The sequence below is a fragment of the Coffea arabica genome, chromosome 6c (genome assembly GCF_036785885.1).
Source record: "Coffea arabica cultivar ET-39 chromosome 6c, Coffea Arabica ET-39 HiFi, whole genome shotgun sequence".
Lineage (NCBI taxonomy): Eukaryota > Viridiplantae > Streptophyta > Magnoliopsida > Gentianales > Rubiaceae > Coffea > Coffea arabica.
In genome coordinates, this window is record NC_092320.1 from 59,630,267 (window position 1) to 59,648,202 (window position 17,936).

Below are 17,936 nucleotides of genomic sequence, written 5' to 3' on the forward strand. Positions count from 1 at the left end.
TAAAATTAGCTTCCAAACTCAGCCAGTCAACACAATTTATTCTCATCCCACTAGTCTCTGGGGTTTCTACTCTTCTCTTCCAAAAGACTAGCGCAGATGATACCGTCACCGCTCTCCCTCTGCTTTCTTGCTCTTCCTGTTGGTGATCAAATTTCCAAACTCACGCCAGTCCTCTCATCCTCTTTAAGTCTCTTTTTCTTTGTATTCTGAATTCTTCTCTTTTTTTCTCATTCTCTCGTTCAATTGCTAATTTATTTGAACCACTTTTTCCCTTCGGAATCTCTTAAAACTTCAAAACCTAAAGACGATTGAAGAACCGCACAAGTGTAGATTCGTAGTTCATTCTGGAATCTCATTACTTGATTCAAGGCCACCCTGATTTTGTTTCTCTCAACTTTTGCAGTTGATTCTCCTTTTTCCCTTTGATTTTACTTTTCTTGCTAGCTTGTGAAAGTCACCGAATTTCTCATTTTCTCTTAAATGTGCTTTGATTGAGGTTTTCAGTGAAAATATAGGTTTTAGCAGAACAGAAATGTTAACGTCATGATTTTCTCGTGGCTACAACAGATACAGGAATCATCTTGTAAAAGCAGAATTTGCAATTCATAGGATTGACTACGTAGGCCATGGAAAGTCATTGGTTTTGTTAATTACTGCTTGGATCACTTCACCAATATCTGCGGTAAAAATGAAACAAATCCACTATTTCTTATTTATCAGAGGAGGATCCTATGGCTGAATCTCCTACTTTATCCGAGAGACAAGAAAGAAAACAGGAAGAAGATGAGAATATTACTGGGAGAAATCAATAGGAGGAGCAGTGGTTCTCCTCTTAAGCAAGAAAAAGTGGTTCAAGGGTTAGCCCAAGCAATTTTTGGACCAAAATCCACTGGTCCAAAATGGTTAATCTAAATCACTATGTAGTCTATGCACCCAAGTCCTTGAACCATTCTTTTGTGGGATACTATATTCTTCCCACTTGGTCCACTTGGTCATACTCGGATTCTAAAGGTGACTCATACGGGTTCTAGGGCACACTTAGATCTTTACATTCCTTTACATAGTCAGATCCATAACCCATTGACCCAGACTCACCCCATGCAGAAACAACTGTCACAACCCGAATCCAAGAGCTGGCCCAAACAATTTTTAGATCGAAATCCACTAGGCCAAAATGGTTAACTCAAATTACTATGTAGTCCAAGCACCCAAGTTCTTAAAGCATTCTTTTCTCCTTCATTCTACCGATGTAGGATGTTACAATTGGGATGGTAGCTCCAATATGTTTGTTTATCCAGATTGGCAGCAAAGCAGTTTTCTTGTTGCAGTGACAGGGTGTCGAGCCTATGCAATAATAATTACCTACTCGAGGAAAATACATATTTTGTATATAGTGGTGAGTAGGGTCGAATCCACAGGGATTGGGAAATAATTCGTTTCTTCTAAAGTTCAGTGCATGGGGGATTTTTGGAAAATATAAAATTAGTAATTAACTAACTAATGAGACAACTAAGAGAAATAAATAGGAAATAATCAATAACCAATACGACTCTAGCCAAAGGTGCAACTTTTCAGACACGGTCCATTCAACTGATCATCGATGCAAAGATAATTCAATTACTCATTAATAGATTGGTTATAGTTGTCGTAAACGCGATGAACAACCAGCTTTTCCTTAATTTCTCGATAGCTAAGGTACGACCGTTAATTATTTCTCTAACCAAGAAATAACCCTAGGTACAACCGTAGGATTTAATTACTTGATTGCATTAATAATTAGAAAAGCCCAACCCTAACCAACAAACACGTTACGAGGGTTTGTTTAAATTAGATCATACGTCTCCCTAACATGAAACCAATCACGCTAGTCGCCACTAGTATTAATCAATTGAATAATTACGGATTCAATCAATTAATTTGGCATTAGATCATTAAGTTAATTCGAATATCGGGCCCTTGACATTCAAATAACATAACAAGCATAAATAATTAAATCAGGAAACGTACAAATACCAGTGAATAAAAGAAATAAATAAAATTAATTCGATCTCACATATATCTGAAAGCGCGCCTTCAAGTTGGCCTTCGACTAGATGAGAGGCTTAGTTAATTTACATGGAGGAAACCCCATTTGAAATTGCAGAAGTAATTATTCTAAAACAAAGCTATGTTTCCCCATCGTCCCCATAGAAAAAAACGGCAAAGCTATATAAAAAGTAATGAATACGGAGGAACTAGCTAGAAGCAAAAACAAAACGAAGCTCTCGTATTCTAAAACAAAAACTACTTGTCTACTTATTTGTGTCCCTTGTCCATTCCTAATCAGTCCCTAATGGAAATGAAAAGAAAATGCACTCCCTCTGCCGCACTCTGTGGGCCAAGTTGTTGAAGCTCTTTGGAGTCTCCCATGTGTGGAGCAATTTTCTTCAACAGGTCCCCCTTTTTAGCATATTTTAATTCCATTTTCTGTAGATAGGTCCAAATACCAAATATAAGTATATATTAACAATTTAAAACAATATTTAGTAAGGACAAAGGGGAAATTAATAATAAAATAACTAACAATTAACACCCTATCATGCAGTATCCTTGGAGTTGATATTGATCGTGGTGAGTTTTACCAATTTAATCTTAGTGCCCCTCTATTGACTGTTGCATGCATTTTTGCTTCTAAATGTGAATGAGGAAGAGTTTACCACAATGCATGAAATTAAATTTCCGTAGGTAGTAGCTTATCATGATGTATTTGGCATTTCTTTATTTGATTAAGCTTTTCTTTTTGTAGAATCTTCCAGCAATTTGGTAAGAAATATAAATTTGATTGTTCTTTTAGTTGTTTTGAGGGAAAGATATAGCTTCTGAAGTATCTTTTGTGTGTAGATCCAAAATGTGTCGTTTAATTTCTTTAACTGATTGGTGCAGTCTAAATTCCAATTGGAATTTTTTTTTGGGTTGATTTATGCTATTTATCTCCTCTCTAAGGCTTCTGGCCTATGACTAGATTCCTTTCGAATTGAAAAATTAGATTTCCAGATGTATATCATTGAGCATGTACTTTTGTTTAGCTGTAGTGAACCTTCTGTTTGTTTGGTATGGCATTGAGATGAAACTTTAGTGATGTCTAGATGAGCCTCCTTTTGTCTCCGCCATGAGTTGGACAAAAAAATCAGCCACATTTAGTAGTTCGATGCTAGGCACCATTACCTTTTTATGCTTAACGTATTACCCATTAAGTAAGGTTGTAAATAAGTAGCGTATTTTTAAGAGTGGCATAGTTCTTGAAATGACTATGAATATCCAGTGTGCAATGGGAAAAGGATAGATTTGGTTATATGCTGGTCATGATTCACCGAGCCAAACAGCAGTAGTTAAAGGCACTTGAACATGTAGATCTCTTTGCTATGATTATGTTGTTATGTCTTTCTGAGTTGGTAACCTATTGTACAAACAATTTACTCCTCTGCAATTACAGATTTGTTGACAGTGATAGTGTGGATTGGTGGAGAAACATCAAGAACAGAACGAGTCTTAATCTTATCCTATTAGTGGGAACTCCCTCGTCTTTAACATCTCAGGCTTTGCAAACTATACCGGAAAGAAAAGTGTAGTTCACCATGTTGGAATCGTCATATTTGCACATGAATTTGATCACTGCAAGAACAGATGGTAATATTAGCTTGTGTAGAAGATTCAGTTTGTTTTGTTGCATCTTCTGCTCCTGACTTTTATGTCACCTAATAGGTACCCTAGAGTTCTTATGCTCATGATATTATATCTTTTACTGTAGACACAAGAAATTTGTCTCTGAAAGAACTGACTGATATCCTTGTTGAAAATGAGAACTATCTGGGGAATAGACTGATAGAGAAGATTAGTTCTGCATTGGCTGCTTGTATTTCCTAAGACGAGCTTATTGTTATTTTGGATGTAGCTGGATTATTCATGAGAACTACCCAAGCAACAATCTCTTTGCTAGGAGCAAATGGAGGCAGCACTTTTCTTGGATGAAAAGGAGAGCTCTTCGGTGATCTGGTGGACTAAATGGTGAAAGAATTAGGGGGCTCTTGGTTCATGCTCTGAAATTGGAAAGGGAAATGGAGTAATGGATAGAAAATCAGTATGGGTTTGAATGGGCGCTATCATTCCCACAGCCAATGCTTGGTGTGGGATGCGTATTAAAATTTATTCTTGCTTCTTCTTTTTTTCTCCTTTGGATTTTTTGTCTTCTTGGCTCGATGCCTCACAACCGCTACCAATCAAAACTTCTTCTTTTGTTCACTGTTGGAATTAAAATGAAGGTTTTGGTCAATTCCTCCCAATTTGGTTAGGAATCATGAATGGCCAAATTTTAAGACATAATTTCAATATTTCAATTCTCATTGCACTGGACCAAATGCGCAGTATTGAAATTATTGTAATTCCAAGTACCAAAACCCCTAAACCATGCGACCCCTTAGTATAGAAGAAAGCTAAATGATCATCTACAGCAGCAGCAAGAAGGGTCACTTTAGTCAAACATATACCCATTATGCAGACGGTCAATATCTAATGCCATCTTTTGCGTTGAAGAATTAATCTCCTTATGTAACTTATTTTTAATGATAGTCGTCAAATTTGCAAATCATTTTGTACTTTAAATTATTACAGTCTCTAATCTATTATCTATCTATATCTATATCTATATAAAAAGTATGATGTGCCTTTAGTGTGAGTGTAAATAAAAATTGATCTTAGTTTTTGTAATACCAATATTGCCCTTGATACTAATAAATGGACAGATTACATTGAGTTTGTTTAGATAAGAGTTTATTTGCATGATTTATTTGAGATAATTACTATAGCACTTTTTGTGATGTGATGTATGTAAGATAAAAAGGTGGTTGGAAAGATAAAAAAAAATGGTTGAAATTTGTAAAGTAAATTTTTTAATTTGAAATTAAGCCAATCCAAACAAACCCATTGTATTTCCTTAATAATTAATAAGAATTATGCTAACAATTACAAAAAAGCATTTATTGAATTGTGGTGATTCTGGTGAACTAAACCGAAAAAAGAACAACCAATTCATTGCATCTCATCCATAATTAATATCAATTATGCCAACAATTACAAGAATGAAAAACATTCCCTTGAGTTATAGTGAATTAAATCAAACAAAGAACAAATTTTATTTATAAATTATAAAAAAATGGTGAATCTTAGTAGTTAATAGTGTAAGCAAAAAATGATATTAGTTTTTGTGATGCCAAAATTACAATCCTCTCTAATAAATGGATAAATTGCATTGCATTTCATTATTAATAAATAATATCAAATATACTAACAGTTACTAAAATGAAAGATTCCTTACTTTTTTTATTTACCAAAAGAAAGAAGAACAAATTTTATTTACAAAATCCAAATTTCGAAAGTACTTCAAACATGAAACAAAACATAATAAATTGGTACTATGAGTCTCTTAAAAGGTATCATGAGTCTTTTTATTTTTTGGATACAAGTAAATTAAACCTTACGAGTACCTTTTTAATATGAGTATATTAGTATTGAGTAAAAAAATTTAATACAAAATATAATAGGAATGGAGTACCAACATAGGCAAAGAGTTTTATGTTGGGAATTTATTTATTTAAATTGCAATAAAAATTAAATTTAGGGAACTTTATAAATCATAATCTTGTAACAACTAATAGTATTAAACTACAATTAATGAATATTATATTCATTAATGCTAATCATAATAATAATTACAAAGGTGAAACATCCCTTTGAATTATGATGAATTAAGCTGAAAAAATATTTTTGTAATAAAATATCAATTTCAAGGAGTACTTCAAAGGTGAATAAAAATATATCCAAGTTCAGTTTGACTATTATATAATAAATAATCTTAATATCTTACAATTTTTAATCATATAAACTGTATAATCATAAAGCATATCATCAATGAGAAATACAAATAAGTTTCACCAAATCAAAACATTTCTCTTCAAAATTAAGCTATTTAAATTCAAAAAATAGAATTTCAATACATTTAGATACTATTATAATTAGGGTAAAATACAAAAAAAAAACCCCTTGTGGTAGACCTAATATACAAAAAAGCCCCTATGATTTCAAAATATACAACACGACACCCCATATTTTGAACTAAATTGTAAAGGTGATGGAATCCGCTAAATTTAACGGAAATGACTTATTGGAACCTAAAAAATTTTTTTTATACCTAATTTTTAACAAAAATACCTGTTCTATCCCTTACCCTTCAATTCTCTCTATCTAGAGAATAAAATAAATGATTTTTTTGAGTTGTCTTTTGTTTAATTATATCAGGGCATTTTGGTCATTTCCCCCATTTCCGTTAAGTTTAACGGATTTCGTCACCTTTACAATTTAGTTCAAAGTATGGGGTATTGTGTTGTATATTTTGAAACTATGGGGGGTTTTCTGTATATTAGATTTACTACACGAGGTTTTTTTTTTTTTTTTTTTTTACCCTTATAATTACAATAGCACCATAGATCATTTTGCAATCTATCGTTAACAAAAAAAAAATAATTAGAAAATCTCACTATAAATGATAAACAATTCATAGAATGACTTAAAGGGGAGCAAGAAATTGTTCAAAAAATAAAAAATTTAAATTCAAATGGCATAAAAAAGAACATTTAGGTAAACTAAATTTAACCAAATGACAAAAATATTGTGCTTTTGAGACAAAGAATGATTTATTACTTGTGCATTTGTATTGGTTATGACTAACAAAGTTCAAAAAAAAATATATGTATATATAATAATATAAATATTAAATATCAAATTTCTTTGTCTCAAATACATTTATTCCTTCGAAATAATAGATCTAGTAAAAACTTCAAAGGAAATAAAAATCTAAAAGCATCATTATACCTCACAATTGGGCGGATTGGACGGGTTGATATTGGATTTTCATTTAAATGGGTTACATCCAACCCGCACAAGTTTAGATTGGATTAATTTTGGGTTGGGTCATATTGGGTTATCTCAAAGCCATGACCCAAATATGACCCAATATATTAAATAATAGATTTTGATACATAAACTCTCTCAAATATATTTTCACATACAAAAAAAAAAAAATCACACACATAAATACATTTTCACATAGATAGATATATTTTCACACATTCACTTTTTAAGTTCTTTTGAAATACATTGTTATTTTTACACATACAAACACACTAAAATACACACTAATAGACTTTCACAAATACACACACATACTAACTGTTTAAAGTATTTGGACCCAATCACACTTTAAAGAAAGTTATAAACTGAAATTTTGACCCAAAAAATAAACACAAAAGAATCATGCATGATAACACATCTGAGTCGTTGTAAAATGGAGAAATGAGTAGTTGTAAAATGGAGAAATTAGAAACATCTAAACAATACATACATTAAGGCGCCTGTATCTCACCTTGGGCTGCCATTGGATTTGTATTGTGTAGCAATTGGACACCGTTATGATCTTATGTTCCCAGTGCACACAACTCACAAACACCAACATTTAATAGTCATTAGGTTGCATCCCATTGAGTCGTTACAAGACTTTAGCTAAAACTAAGAGCCGACATACGGATATGATCTTGTTTGGATGGTCAAGATTTCGTGCACTGGGGTTATACCTGATCATACGATCTGTGGGGCCCCACATATTGGGAAAGTCATTGACCTAATAGATCAACTCCTGTGTGCGTGATCATGCATTTTGTATTTAATTTGTTTATTTGTTTTTTAATTTAAGTTGGGCAATGGGTACCCAACATAAATACTCAAATTGTCCAAAATATGTATGAGTTTTTATTACCCAATCCAAAATTGACCCAATACCCAACTTACCCAAAATAGATCAACTGCTAGGGGCATATATGAGTTTAATCAAGTTAATATCCTATTATTCAAGTTTGTTTGATTATTTTAACGAGTTTGAAATTTTGTTTAAATATATCTTATTTATTTATCGAATCAAATTTTGATGAGTTTTTTTTATCAAGTTTGAATATTATAAAATATAAAACGCTGTTTAAATTTAATTTGACTAGCTAGACATCCAAGATTTAACGAGTTTTTATCAAGCCCAACTCAATTTGAGTATCAAACTCATCTTTTAGCCCTAATCACTATTCATTTTTGTTAGGAATTTTATATTTTGATGACTAACATTCTTAGTTTAAATACTTAATTCTTACGGGTTTACCAAATTTGATCCCAACTATTGAATTCGGACAATACCCAATTTCGGCCCCGAACACTACTCTTATTTCTTAGCAATTTGACTTTAGCTCCAATTAGATCCAAAACCAATACTCTGTATTTGCAACTCTTTTGAGGGGATACTACTTAGTCTGAACTACCTTAAAAGCCTAGTCAACTGATGATGTTCTCCTCCGGTGGCAACGACGGGGCCGGACCCAGCTCATCTTCTTCTGCCCCAGAAATCTCCGGGAACAACAAGAAGAACAAAGGGATCGCTACAGCTCCAAACAGAACCTCACTCCTATCATTGAATGACCTCATGACCTTCCGACCGCTTATTTCACCATCAAAATCAAACTCCCAAAACGGCGTCTGCTCTGATGACGACGATGATAACAGCCGCCCACCAGCTGTTCGACGTTATGCCTCCACGTCTTCTGCGGCTTTCATAAGCAATCATGAAGATCTCTTACTTCAGATTTTACTACCTTTACCCCCAAAGTCTCTTATTCGCTTCCAATGTGTCTCCAGACAATGGTTTTCTCTCATTTCCAGCTCCCATTTCTGTCGTCTTCATTCGGGGATGTATCGAGTATTTTCTCCGGAGGTCGGTCTGTTCTTGTTCCGAAGAATATATGGGACTTCAGAGTTCAAAGCTCTCTCTCTTCTTCAGCATGACAGCTCACATTCAATAGGTATTCTCGCGTCCCGTTTTGCTCATTTTCTTAATGCAGATGGGCAAGTTCTCGGTTTACATTGTTGTAATGGGTTGATGTGGGTTGATTTTTACTGGAATTATGAAGTAAGGAGGTATTATGTGTATAACCCGACTACCAATCAGTATAGGCAAATTCCCATACCCGAGATTGATAGATATTCAAGAAGGATTGAAGCTGTAAATATTGTTTTTGATCCTTTGACATACGACCAGTACAAACTTGTTTGTGTATTTGCAAAACAAATAGCTGGGGAGGAAGGGTGGGATGAATTTATCTTCTGGCAGTATTCATCTGAAACTCAGGCTTGGAAGGATTGTGGTGGTATTGATACTTGGGATGAATCGAATTACAGCTACTATTTCGAGGAGGGAGTGTTTTGGGATGGTAATTGGGATGAATCGAATGACAGTTACTATTTCGAGAAGGGAGTGTTTTGGGATGGTAATCTTTATTGGGTAAATTCTGCCAGGTCTTTACTTTGTTTTGATTTGGAGCTGGAATGTGTTAGAAGCTTGAATGTTATGAATACTTATCCACCATCACCTGATGGGGTTGTTTTCTACTTCGGCAATTCTGGGGGAAGTTTGTATCTCATTGATCTCTATAAGCCAAGAGATGATTTTCTTAATGTATTTGAATTGGAAGTGGATATGGGTTTGGGGAGATACCATTCAAGATGGTTGCTCAAGTATCGTGTTGATCTTGGTCTTTTGACAGCACGGTATCCATTAATGTCTGATGAGAAGTTTCTTAATTATCGGGAAAAGGAATTTCCCTTTGGTGTACTATGTTTTCAGGTGGATAAGAAAACAAATAAGGCAAAGCTTATAATTTCTTTACCAGGTAAAATTATTTCCTATGAGATTAGTGACATGATTTTTGAAGAGCTTGTTGAAATAGACCCTGCATATGTTAAATTTGTAAGGTATAATATGTCAATATACACATGGAAGGATGCCTTCAATCATTTTGAGACCCTTTCTTGTGTTTGATAACTGTTATCTATTGTTATTTTTCATTTTGAGACCCTTTCTCGTGTTTGATAACTGTTATCTATTGTTATTTTGTGCATTTGCCAAATGACTTGATCAATTGCTTCTTCATTACGGCATGAAGACTCGCTTTCTTGTGTGCTTTTCGTTATCCATTTTCTTGTTTGTTGAGGCCTAAAGACTCACTTGCCTGCTATTATGCTTCTTATTTTCTTTTGGGTTGACGGAGAACTTAGGAAGGCAAACCAACTTATCTTACCAACGTCATGATGAAGTAAGAGTTGGATGACCAGAACTGGGGAAAATCCACTTTTCGTCCCTAAACTTTGATGTTAGGACACATTTCGTTCCCAGACTTTTAGATGCACCACATTTAGTATATGAATTAATTATTTTTTACCACATTTAGTCTAAAACGGTAAATTGCTTAATTTGGATGGAGAAAGTCACGTGTTTGGCACGTGGCCTTTAAACAAAAAGAATTTTTCAGTCAAAATCAACGGTCACGTCAACCTTCTTCATCCAAATTGAATATTTTACCCGTTTTGGATTAAATGTAGCCCAAAATAATTAATTCATGTATTATATGTGGTGCGTCTAAAAGTTGGGGGTCGAAATGTGTCCCAAACTCAAAGTATAAGAATGAAAAGTGGATTTTTCCCTCCAGACTGGATAGCATGGAATAGAAGGGTCGAGAATTAAATCTGCTTCCTTGCACTACAGATTTGTGTTGCCCTCTGCCACTGGGTTACATTTGCAAGGAAGCCTTACTTTTTAAAGCTCTAAGGAGCATTGCAATTTCCCAGATCAATTTTTGATTAATTGAGCATTATTTTTCAATTTTCTTTTTCTTCTATGGCCTCTTGGATACAGAAGCAGTGATTTCATTTGATACTAATGAAACTCACATGGAGGAGAGTATTAGAAGTAAACTATAATAAGATAGTTGAGCGTGGTATGTTCTAAGTCTGTGGATATCAAAGCATAATTTTTTAGTAGGTTAAAAAAATGGTGTAAAAGTTCATAAATAGGAAAACTAATGTTGGTTATACGATGTATATTTACCTGAATATACACTTGATGCATAGAGCTTAAGTAAATACGATAAGAACCTTCAAAGTCTTATTATTAGTTGTTTGTTGAACTATAATGAGGCAATTCTGGGTAATCTGTCAAGCATGGCAATGTTGTGTGCTGCATTCTTGAGGCCTAATGGGGCCTTAAAAGCGGGGTTGGAGCTTGGATGGGGAAAAAATTCATGATTGTGCTAAATAAAGCAGGGGCTGGGGAAAGGTCCTCCTGCCTTCTGTTTATATGTTTACCATAAATATCCTGTATTTCATGTATTTTGAAGTTCTTATCTGATCGTGCATAAGTTAGTTATTTGAATTCTAGAATCCATCAGCCTAACATGCTGGCACACTGAGGAATCAATCATGGTAAGGTGCTTAGTTGCTGCGTTTTAGTTAATGACCTAACTAGAGACAAGTTCATTCAACTTGCATGCAGTATGATGCTAAATGGAATTATCCACAGAGCGGAAGGTGTTCAATTATATATAATTAATCAGTTGATCTCCAGAATCCTAGACTCGGTTTTGATACTTTAAACAACTAAAGCTTATGAGTAAATTAATTGGCAGATGATCGGAAGTTATGGAGCTTTGTTTTATTTGTTCTGATACCATCGTGAATAAGGTTACCTGCAGCAGTTTCTTTTCTCAATGGTTGTTTTCAAGTCTATCTTCATAAAACCCAAGTTCTATTTTGCCTCGTTGAGCTTTAAGAGTGAAGTCATGGCGAAGAAAATAGCTGTATGTGGTTCTTTCTGGGAATTGGATAGGGATAGGGATAAATATCCGAGCATTACCTAAAGAAATTCGGTTTGTCTTTTTAGTCATAATGCTTTTAGTGAGAAGAAAACTTCGGCCAATTGAAATGTTAAGATTTCAAATTAAGTACTCGTACTTTAATAGGTGAGTAAGACTATATAAGTCCTTTATTTTCTCCTCTATGGTTAAGCTATAACCATAATTAGTATGAATATTTTAGAAAAATCAAAAAAGTGAGAAACACCAAAATGTAAATCTTTAAGGGTACTTTTATTTATACTAGTAATAGTTCAAGTGCTTTACACGTGATTGTAATATCTTAAAATATGTTATTCTTTAGATACTAAATATTTTTTATGAAATTTTGATCATCAACATCATAATATAGTTTTTTTCATGTTATTTATTTTTTTAATCTAGTTACTTTTAAAATTTTTATTAAATGAAAAGAGACAGAAACCATTCCAATGTAATTGACATGTCCCTTAGGATTAAATTTGAAATCATGAATCAAACACTTTTTGATTTATAGCTTGAACTCTAACATATCAAATATTAATAATATCATGTTTTACCAAAATTATTGTATATTCATGATTCTATTGCATATAAACCATGACCATCACAATTTTTTACAAATGAAGAATATGATTATGTTAGTAAAATAAAAATACATGTAATTTGAATTCTTTGTATTATGTTAATTTTATTTTTGTCAATAATGGAGCAAAATGATTCATCACGTAAAGTTTTTTTGACTTGTACATTTTGACAATTGAAATTTTATAAATGGAGATAGTTGGAGTTTTTCTATTTTCCTTTTCTTTTATTCATATTTTTAGCACAATCCAATGCGAAGCAAAAGTAACAAGTCTACTTTTTTCATATGAGCACAATATTTTTGGTTTTAGTATCAGTTTTTTTTTTAAGATCATGGAATTGCAATGAGAATGGTGACTAATTAACAATCTTAATATTGATTGTTTGTATATTGCCGTGTTTTATTTTTTAATTACCAACTTTTAATCCATAATTGCTATTATTATTATTATTATCAATTATTGGAATGTACTAAATTCGTCTAATTACAATTGTCACCAGAAATGAAATTTACTTAATTTTAAAGCTTTTCATTTCATAATCGCTTCCATTATTCACTAATATTGCAATACAATAAATATATGTAATTATTAGAAAAATAAGGGTATTTTGGACATCACAAAAAATAATTTGGATATCTTTTTCATTTTATCATTCTTCATGTTAAATTTACTCTTATTAGAATTCTTATTTTATCATTGGAGATGGCTTCTAATTTGATGGATGGATTTGGTTTGCTCAAACTAATACAAATAAAACATTACTACATTATTATCAATAACAATGTTTGTCTTCCTCTGGATATCAGTGATTTGGATGTTGTTTTTGGAATTATTTGAATTGTATTCTAGTTTTTTAATTCATTTGCTACTTACTTTATGTCATTTTATAATTAGTTTTCAATTTTTTTTTTAGTTTTTCTTGTTTTGATTAGTTGTTATTAATGATAATAGTGGTTTGTATGGTATTATTTCAGATTTCTTTTTTCCAGTTTAATATGCTATTTTTGTTATAAATGTGTCATCATTTTTTCTGTGTTGAAATTCCATAAAGTGCAACATGAAAAATTCTTCTTATTGGTAAAAAGTGCATAATTGTAAAATTTACTCGTGATATTTGAATGAAGATATACAAATAAATAAGGGTTCTCTTCTCCTTATATGTTTCTTTGTTTTCCAGAGAATATCTATTTTTTGAATTTTTTTTTTTTTTACAATCTCAACTAATAACTATTGAGAAATTTTTCATGCTTCAATTAAGAAATTTTGATACGTATAATAATTGGAGATGGAGTCTAATAGGTAAATAGTTTTTAATGATTATACTATTAAGATGCAATCAATTGGAGTGTTTTACTTCTTTTAATTAGTGCTACATTAAAATGCAATAACTTTAATTAAAAGATATGAGGTTAATTTAGGACTAACAAAAATTAAGATAAAAAAGTGCTTACAGATACCCTCCAAATACCAAAATTTATACTTTTTGTATAGTAATGATAATGATAGAGTATAGATAATTATAGAGAAAATTGTATTAATTGTGAATATAACAATAATAAATATTGCTCAAACTTTTAGAGGTCAGTTATCAAATTTAATTGCAGCCAATGAACTCAAAAATTGTAATGGTATATACTATACATAAAGATAATAATTTATAAGTAAATCTTATATATACAGATAATGTATGCACTATCATCATTTGATTTATGATGTGTGTAAAATTTGAATTTTAAACTCAAATTTTACATAATTATCATTCGCTGACGATATATATACTGTCAATATAAAAAAAAGATTGATCCATTAATTAATGCCCTGTACGGTATGATGCAAAACAATAACAATCTTTTGGCTAAGTACCTTTTGCTTTGTTAGTTTATTTTTTACAAGCAGTGCCCAATTTCCGCCCTGAAGGCTACTCTTTCTTAGCAATTGGACTATAAACTCCGATCAGAACCAAAATCAGTACTCTGTATTTCCAACTCTTGAGGGGATACTACTTAGTACATAACTACTCTTTCTTAGTACAGAACTACCTTAAAAGCACAACCCTTAATCAACTGATTATGCTGTCCGCCGGTGGCAACGACGGGGCCGGACCCAGCTCATCTTCTTCTGCCCCAGAAATCTCCGGGAACAACAAGAAGAACAAAGGGATCGCTACAGCTCGAAACAGAACGTCACTCCTATCATTGAATGACCTCGTGACCTTCCGACCGCTTATTTCACCGTCAAAATCAAACTCCCAAAACGGCGTCTGCTCTGATGACGACGATGATAACAGCCGCCCGCCAGCTGTTCGACGTTATGCCTCCACGTCGTCTGGGGCTTGCATAAGCAATCATGAAGATCTCTTACTTCAGATTTTACTCCCTTTACCCCCAAAGTCTCTTGTTCGCTTCCAATGTGTCTCCAGACAATGGTTTTCTCTCATTTCTAGCTCCCATTTCTGTCGTCTTCATTCGGGGATGTATCAAGTATTTTCTCCGGAAGTCGGTCTGTTCTTGTACCGAAGAATATATGGGACTTCAGAGTTCAAAGCTATCTCTCTTCTTCAAGATGACAGCTCACATTCAATAGGTATTCTCGCGTCCCGTTTTGCTCATTTTCTTAATGCAGATGGCCAAGTTCTCGGTTTACATTGTTGTAATGGGTTGATGTGGGTTGATTTTTACTGGAATTATGAAGTAAGGAGGTATTATGTGTATAACCCGACTACCAATCAGTATAGGCAAATTCCCATACCCGAGATTGATAGATATTCAAGAAGGATTGAAGCTGTAAATATTGTTTTCGATCCTTTGACATACGACCAGTACAAACTTGTTTGTGTGTTTGCGAAATTGATAGCTGGGGAGGATGCGTGGGGAGAATTTATCTTCTGGCAGTATTCATCTGAAACTCAGGCTTGGAAGGATTGTGGTGGTATTGATATTTGGGATGAATCGAATTACAGTTACTATTTCAAGAAGGGAGTGTTTTGGGATGGAAATCTTTATTGGGTAAATTCTGCCAGGCGTTTGCTTTGTTTTGATTTGGATCTCGAATGTGTTAGAAGCTTGAATGTTATGAATACTTATCCAGCATCACCTGATGGGGTTGTTTTCTACTTCGGTAATTCTGGGGGAAGTTTGCATCTCATTGATCTCTATAAGCCAAGAGATGATTTTCTTAATGTATTTGAATTGGAAGTGGATATGGGGTTGGGGAGATATCATTCAAGATGGTTGCTCAAGTATCGTGTTGATCTTGGTCTTTTGACTGCACGGTATCCATTAATGTCCAATGAGCAGTTTGTTAATTATCGGGAAAAGGAATTTCCCTTTGGTATACTATGTTTTCGGGTGGATAAGAAAGCAAATAAGCCAAAGCTTATAATTTCTTTACCAGGTAAAATTATTTCCTATGAGATTAGTGACATGATTTTTGAAGACCTTGTTGAAATAGAGCCTGCATATGTTAAATTTGTGAGGTATAATATGTCAATATACACATGGAAGGATGCCTTCAATCATTTTGAGATCCTTTCTTGTGTCTGATAACTGCTATCTATTGTTATTTTTCATTTTGAGACCCTTTCTCGTGTTTGATAATTGTTATCTGTTATTATTTTGTGCATTTGTCAAATGACTTGATCAATTGCTTCTTCATTTGGGCATGAAGACTCACTCTCTTGTGTGCTTTTCATTAACCATTTTCTTGTTTGTTGAGGCATAAAGACTCGACTTGCCTGCCATTATGCTTCTTATTTTCTTTTTGGTTGACGGAGAACTTAGGAAGGCAAACCAACTTATCTTACCAACGTCTGGATGAAGAGTTGGATGACCAGAACTGGATAGCATGGAATAAAAGGATTGAGAATTAAATCTTCTTCCCTGCACTACAGATTTGTGTTGCCCTCTGCCACTAGGTTACCTTTTAAAGCTTTAAGGAGCGTTGCAATTTCCCAGATCAATTTTTGATTAATTGAGCATTATTTTTCAATTTTCTTTCCTTCTATGGCCTCTTGGATTCAGAAACAGTGATTTCATTTGATACTAATGAAACTCACCTGGGGGAAAGTATTAGAAGTAAACTATAATCAGATAGTTGAGTGTGGTATGTTCCAAGTCTGTGGATATCAAAGCAAAATTTTTTAAAAGGTTAAAAAAAACTGTGTAAAAGTTTGTAAATAGGAAAACTAATGTTGGTTATGGGATGTATATTTTCCTCAATATACCCATGATGCATGGAGCTCAAGTAAATACGATAAGAACCTTCAAAGTCTTATTATTAGTTGTTTGTTGAAATGTAACGAGGCAATCCTGGGTAATCTGTCTAGGATTGCAATGTTGTGTGCTTGCATTCTTGAGGCCTAGTGGGGCCTTAGAAGTTGGGGTTGGAGCTTGGATGGGGAAAAATTCACGATTGTGCTAAATAAAGCAGGGGCTGGGGAAAGGTTCTCCTGCCTCCTGTTTATATGTTTACCATAATATGTATTTCATGTATTTTGAAGTTCTTATCTGATCGTGCATAAGTTAGTTATTTGAATTCTAGAATCCATCAACCTAACATGCTGGTACGCTGAGGAATCAATCATGGTAAGGTGCTTAGTTGCTGCGTTTTAGTTAGTGAACTAACTAGAGATGAGTTCATTCAACTTGCATGCAGTATGATACTAAGTGGAATCATCCACAGAGCGGAAGGTGTTCAATTATATATAATTAATCAGTTGATTTCCAGAATCCTAGACTCGGTTTTGATACTTTAAATAACTAAAGCTTATCAGTAAATTAATTGGCAGATGATCGGAAGTTATGGAGCTTTGTTTTATTTGTTCTGATACCATCGTGAATAAGGTTACCTGCATAAGTTTCTTTTCTCAATGGTTGTTATCAAGTCTATCTTCATCAAACCCAAGTTCTATTTTTCCTCATTGAGCTTTAAGAGTGAAGTCATGACGAAGTAAATAGCTGTATGTGGTTCTTTTTGGGAATTGGATAGGAATAGGGATAAAGATGCGAGCATTACCTAAAGAAGTTCGGCTTTGTTTTTTTTAGTGAATGGATATGCTTTCAATCATTTCTAGGCGCTGAATTGTGTTTAATCTTCTGATATGTTTCCTTTGCCTATTTGTGAAATGACTTGATGGTGGGGTGATGTGGATGGTGTAGCAAAATTTCCCTGGGCTTTTTGGGTTTTCTCTTTTTTTTTTTTTGGGGGGGTGGGGGGGCATGGGGGTGTTTGGTGGAGTGTTGTCTCTAATTCCAAGCACTGGGGGTTGGGTAGGCTAGTGGCAGAGGGATGAAGGGAAGGGATGGAGGAAAAGGAAGAAGAAGAGAAAGTAAAATGTTAAACAAAACAATATATGGTCATTTAATTGTTGCCTAATCAGAGGAGGATTGGACACTAATCACACAGTTTTAGGGGATTATTACAAGAGAAATTAGCAGCCCAAATATAGACTTCAAAGCTAGTGGAGTTTACTGGAAATGACATGGAAAAATAGCGAAGGAAAGAGCATATTGCTTTAACGGGAGACCTGAGTTGTTTGGTGTAATGGAAATTGGCATATTGC

At 33.6% G+C, this 17,936-nt stretch overlaps 2 protein-coding genes and 1 long non-coding RNA gene across 4 annotated transcripts; all 3 read left to right on the forward strand.

Moving 5' to 3' along the window:
• The first annotated feature begins 2,239 nt into the window (after nt 1–2,239).
• Nucleotides 2,240–4,208, forward strand: LOC140008141 (uncharacterized). 2 transcript variants are annotated; one of them, XR_011815546.1, is made up of 2 exons: nt 2,240–3,666; nt 3,788–4,208. It is a non-coding gene; the product is annotated as an uncharacterized lncRNA (long non-coding RNA). The 2 variants fall into 2 exon arrangements; XR_011815545.1 differs by having other exon boundaries at nt 3,932–4,208.
• Nucleotides 4,209–8,126: 3,918 nt separating this feature from the next.
• LOC113691685 (F-box protein At5g07610-like) lies at nt 8,127–15,954 on the forward strand. Its single transcript, XM_027209948.2, has 2 exons — nt 8,127–9,794; nt 14,410–15,954. The coding sequence occupies exons 1-2, from the start codon at nt 8,411–8,413 to the stop codon at nt 14,418–14,420; spliced, it is 1,395 nt and encodes a 464-aa protein (XP_027065749.1). The 5' UTR covers nt 8,127–8,410; the 3' UTR covers nt 14,421–15,954.
• Nucleotides 14,446–15,918, forward strand: LOC113693380 (F-box protein At5g07610-like). The gene has a single exon (XM_027211929.1). The coding sequence runs from the start codon at nt 14,446–14,448 to the stop codon at nt 15,916–15,918; it is 1,473 nt and encodes a 490-aa protein (XP_027067730.1).
• Nucleotides 15,955–17,936: the final 1,982 nt, after the last annotated feature.

Bases quoted from the DNA above. Each gene is read 5' to 3' on its own strand.
- LOC113691685 (XM_027209948.2), top strand. From the start codon at position 8,411: ATGATGTTCTCCTCCGGTGGCAACGACGGGGCCGGACCCAGCTCATCT.
- LOC113693380 (XM_027211929.1), top strand. From the start codon at position 14,446: ATGCTGTCCGCCGGTGGCAACGACGGGGCCGGACCCAGCTCATCTTCT.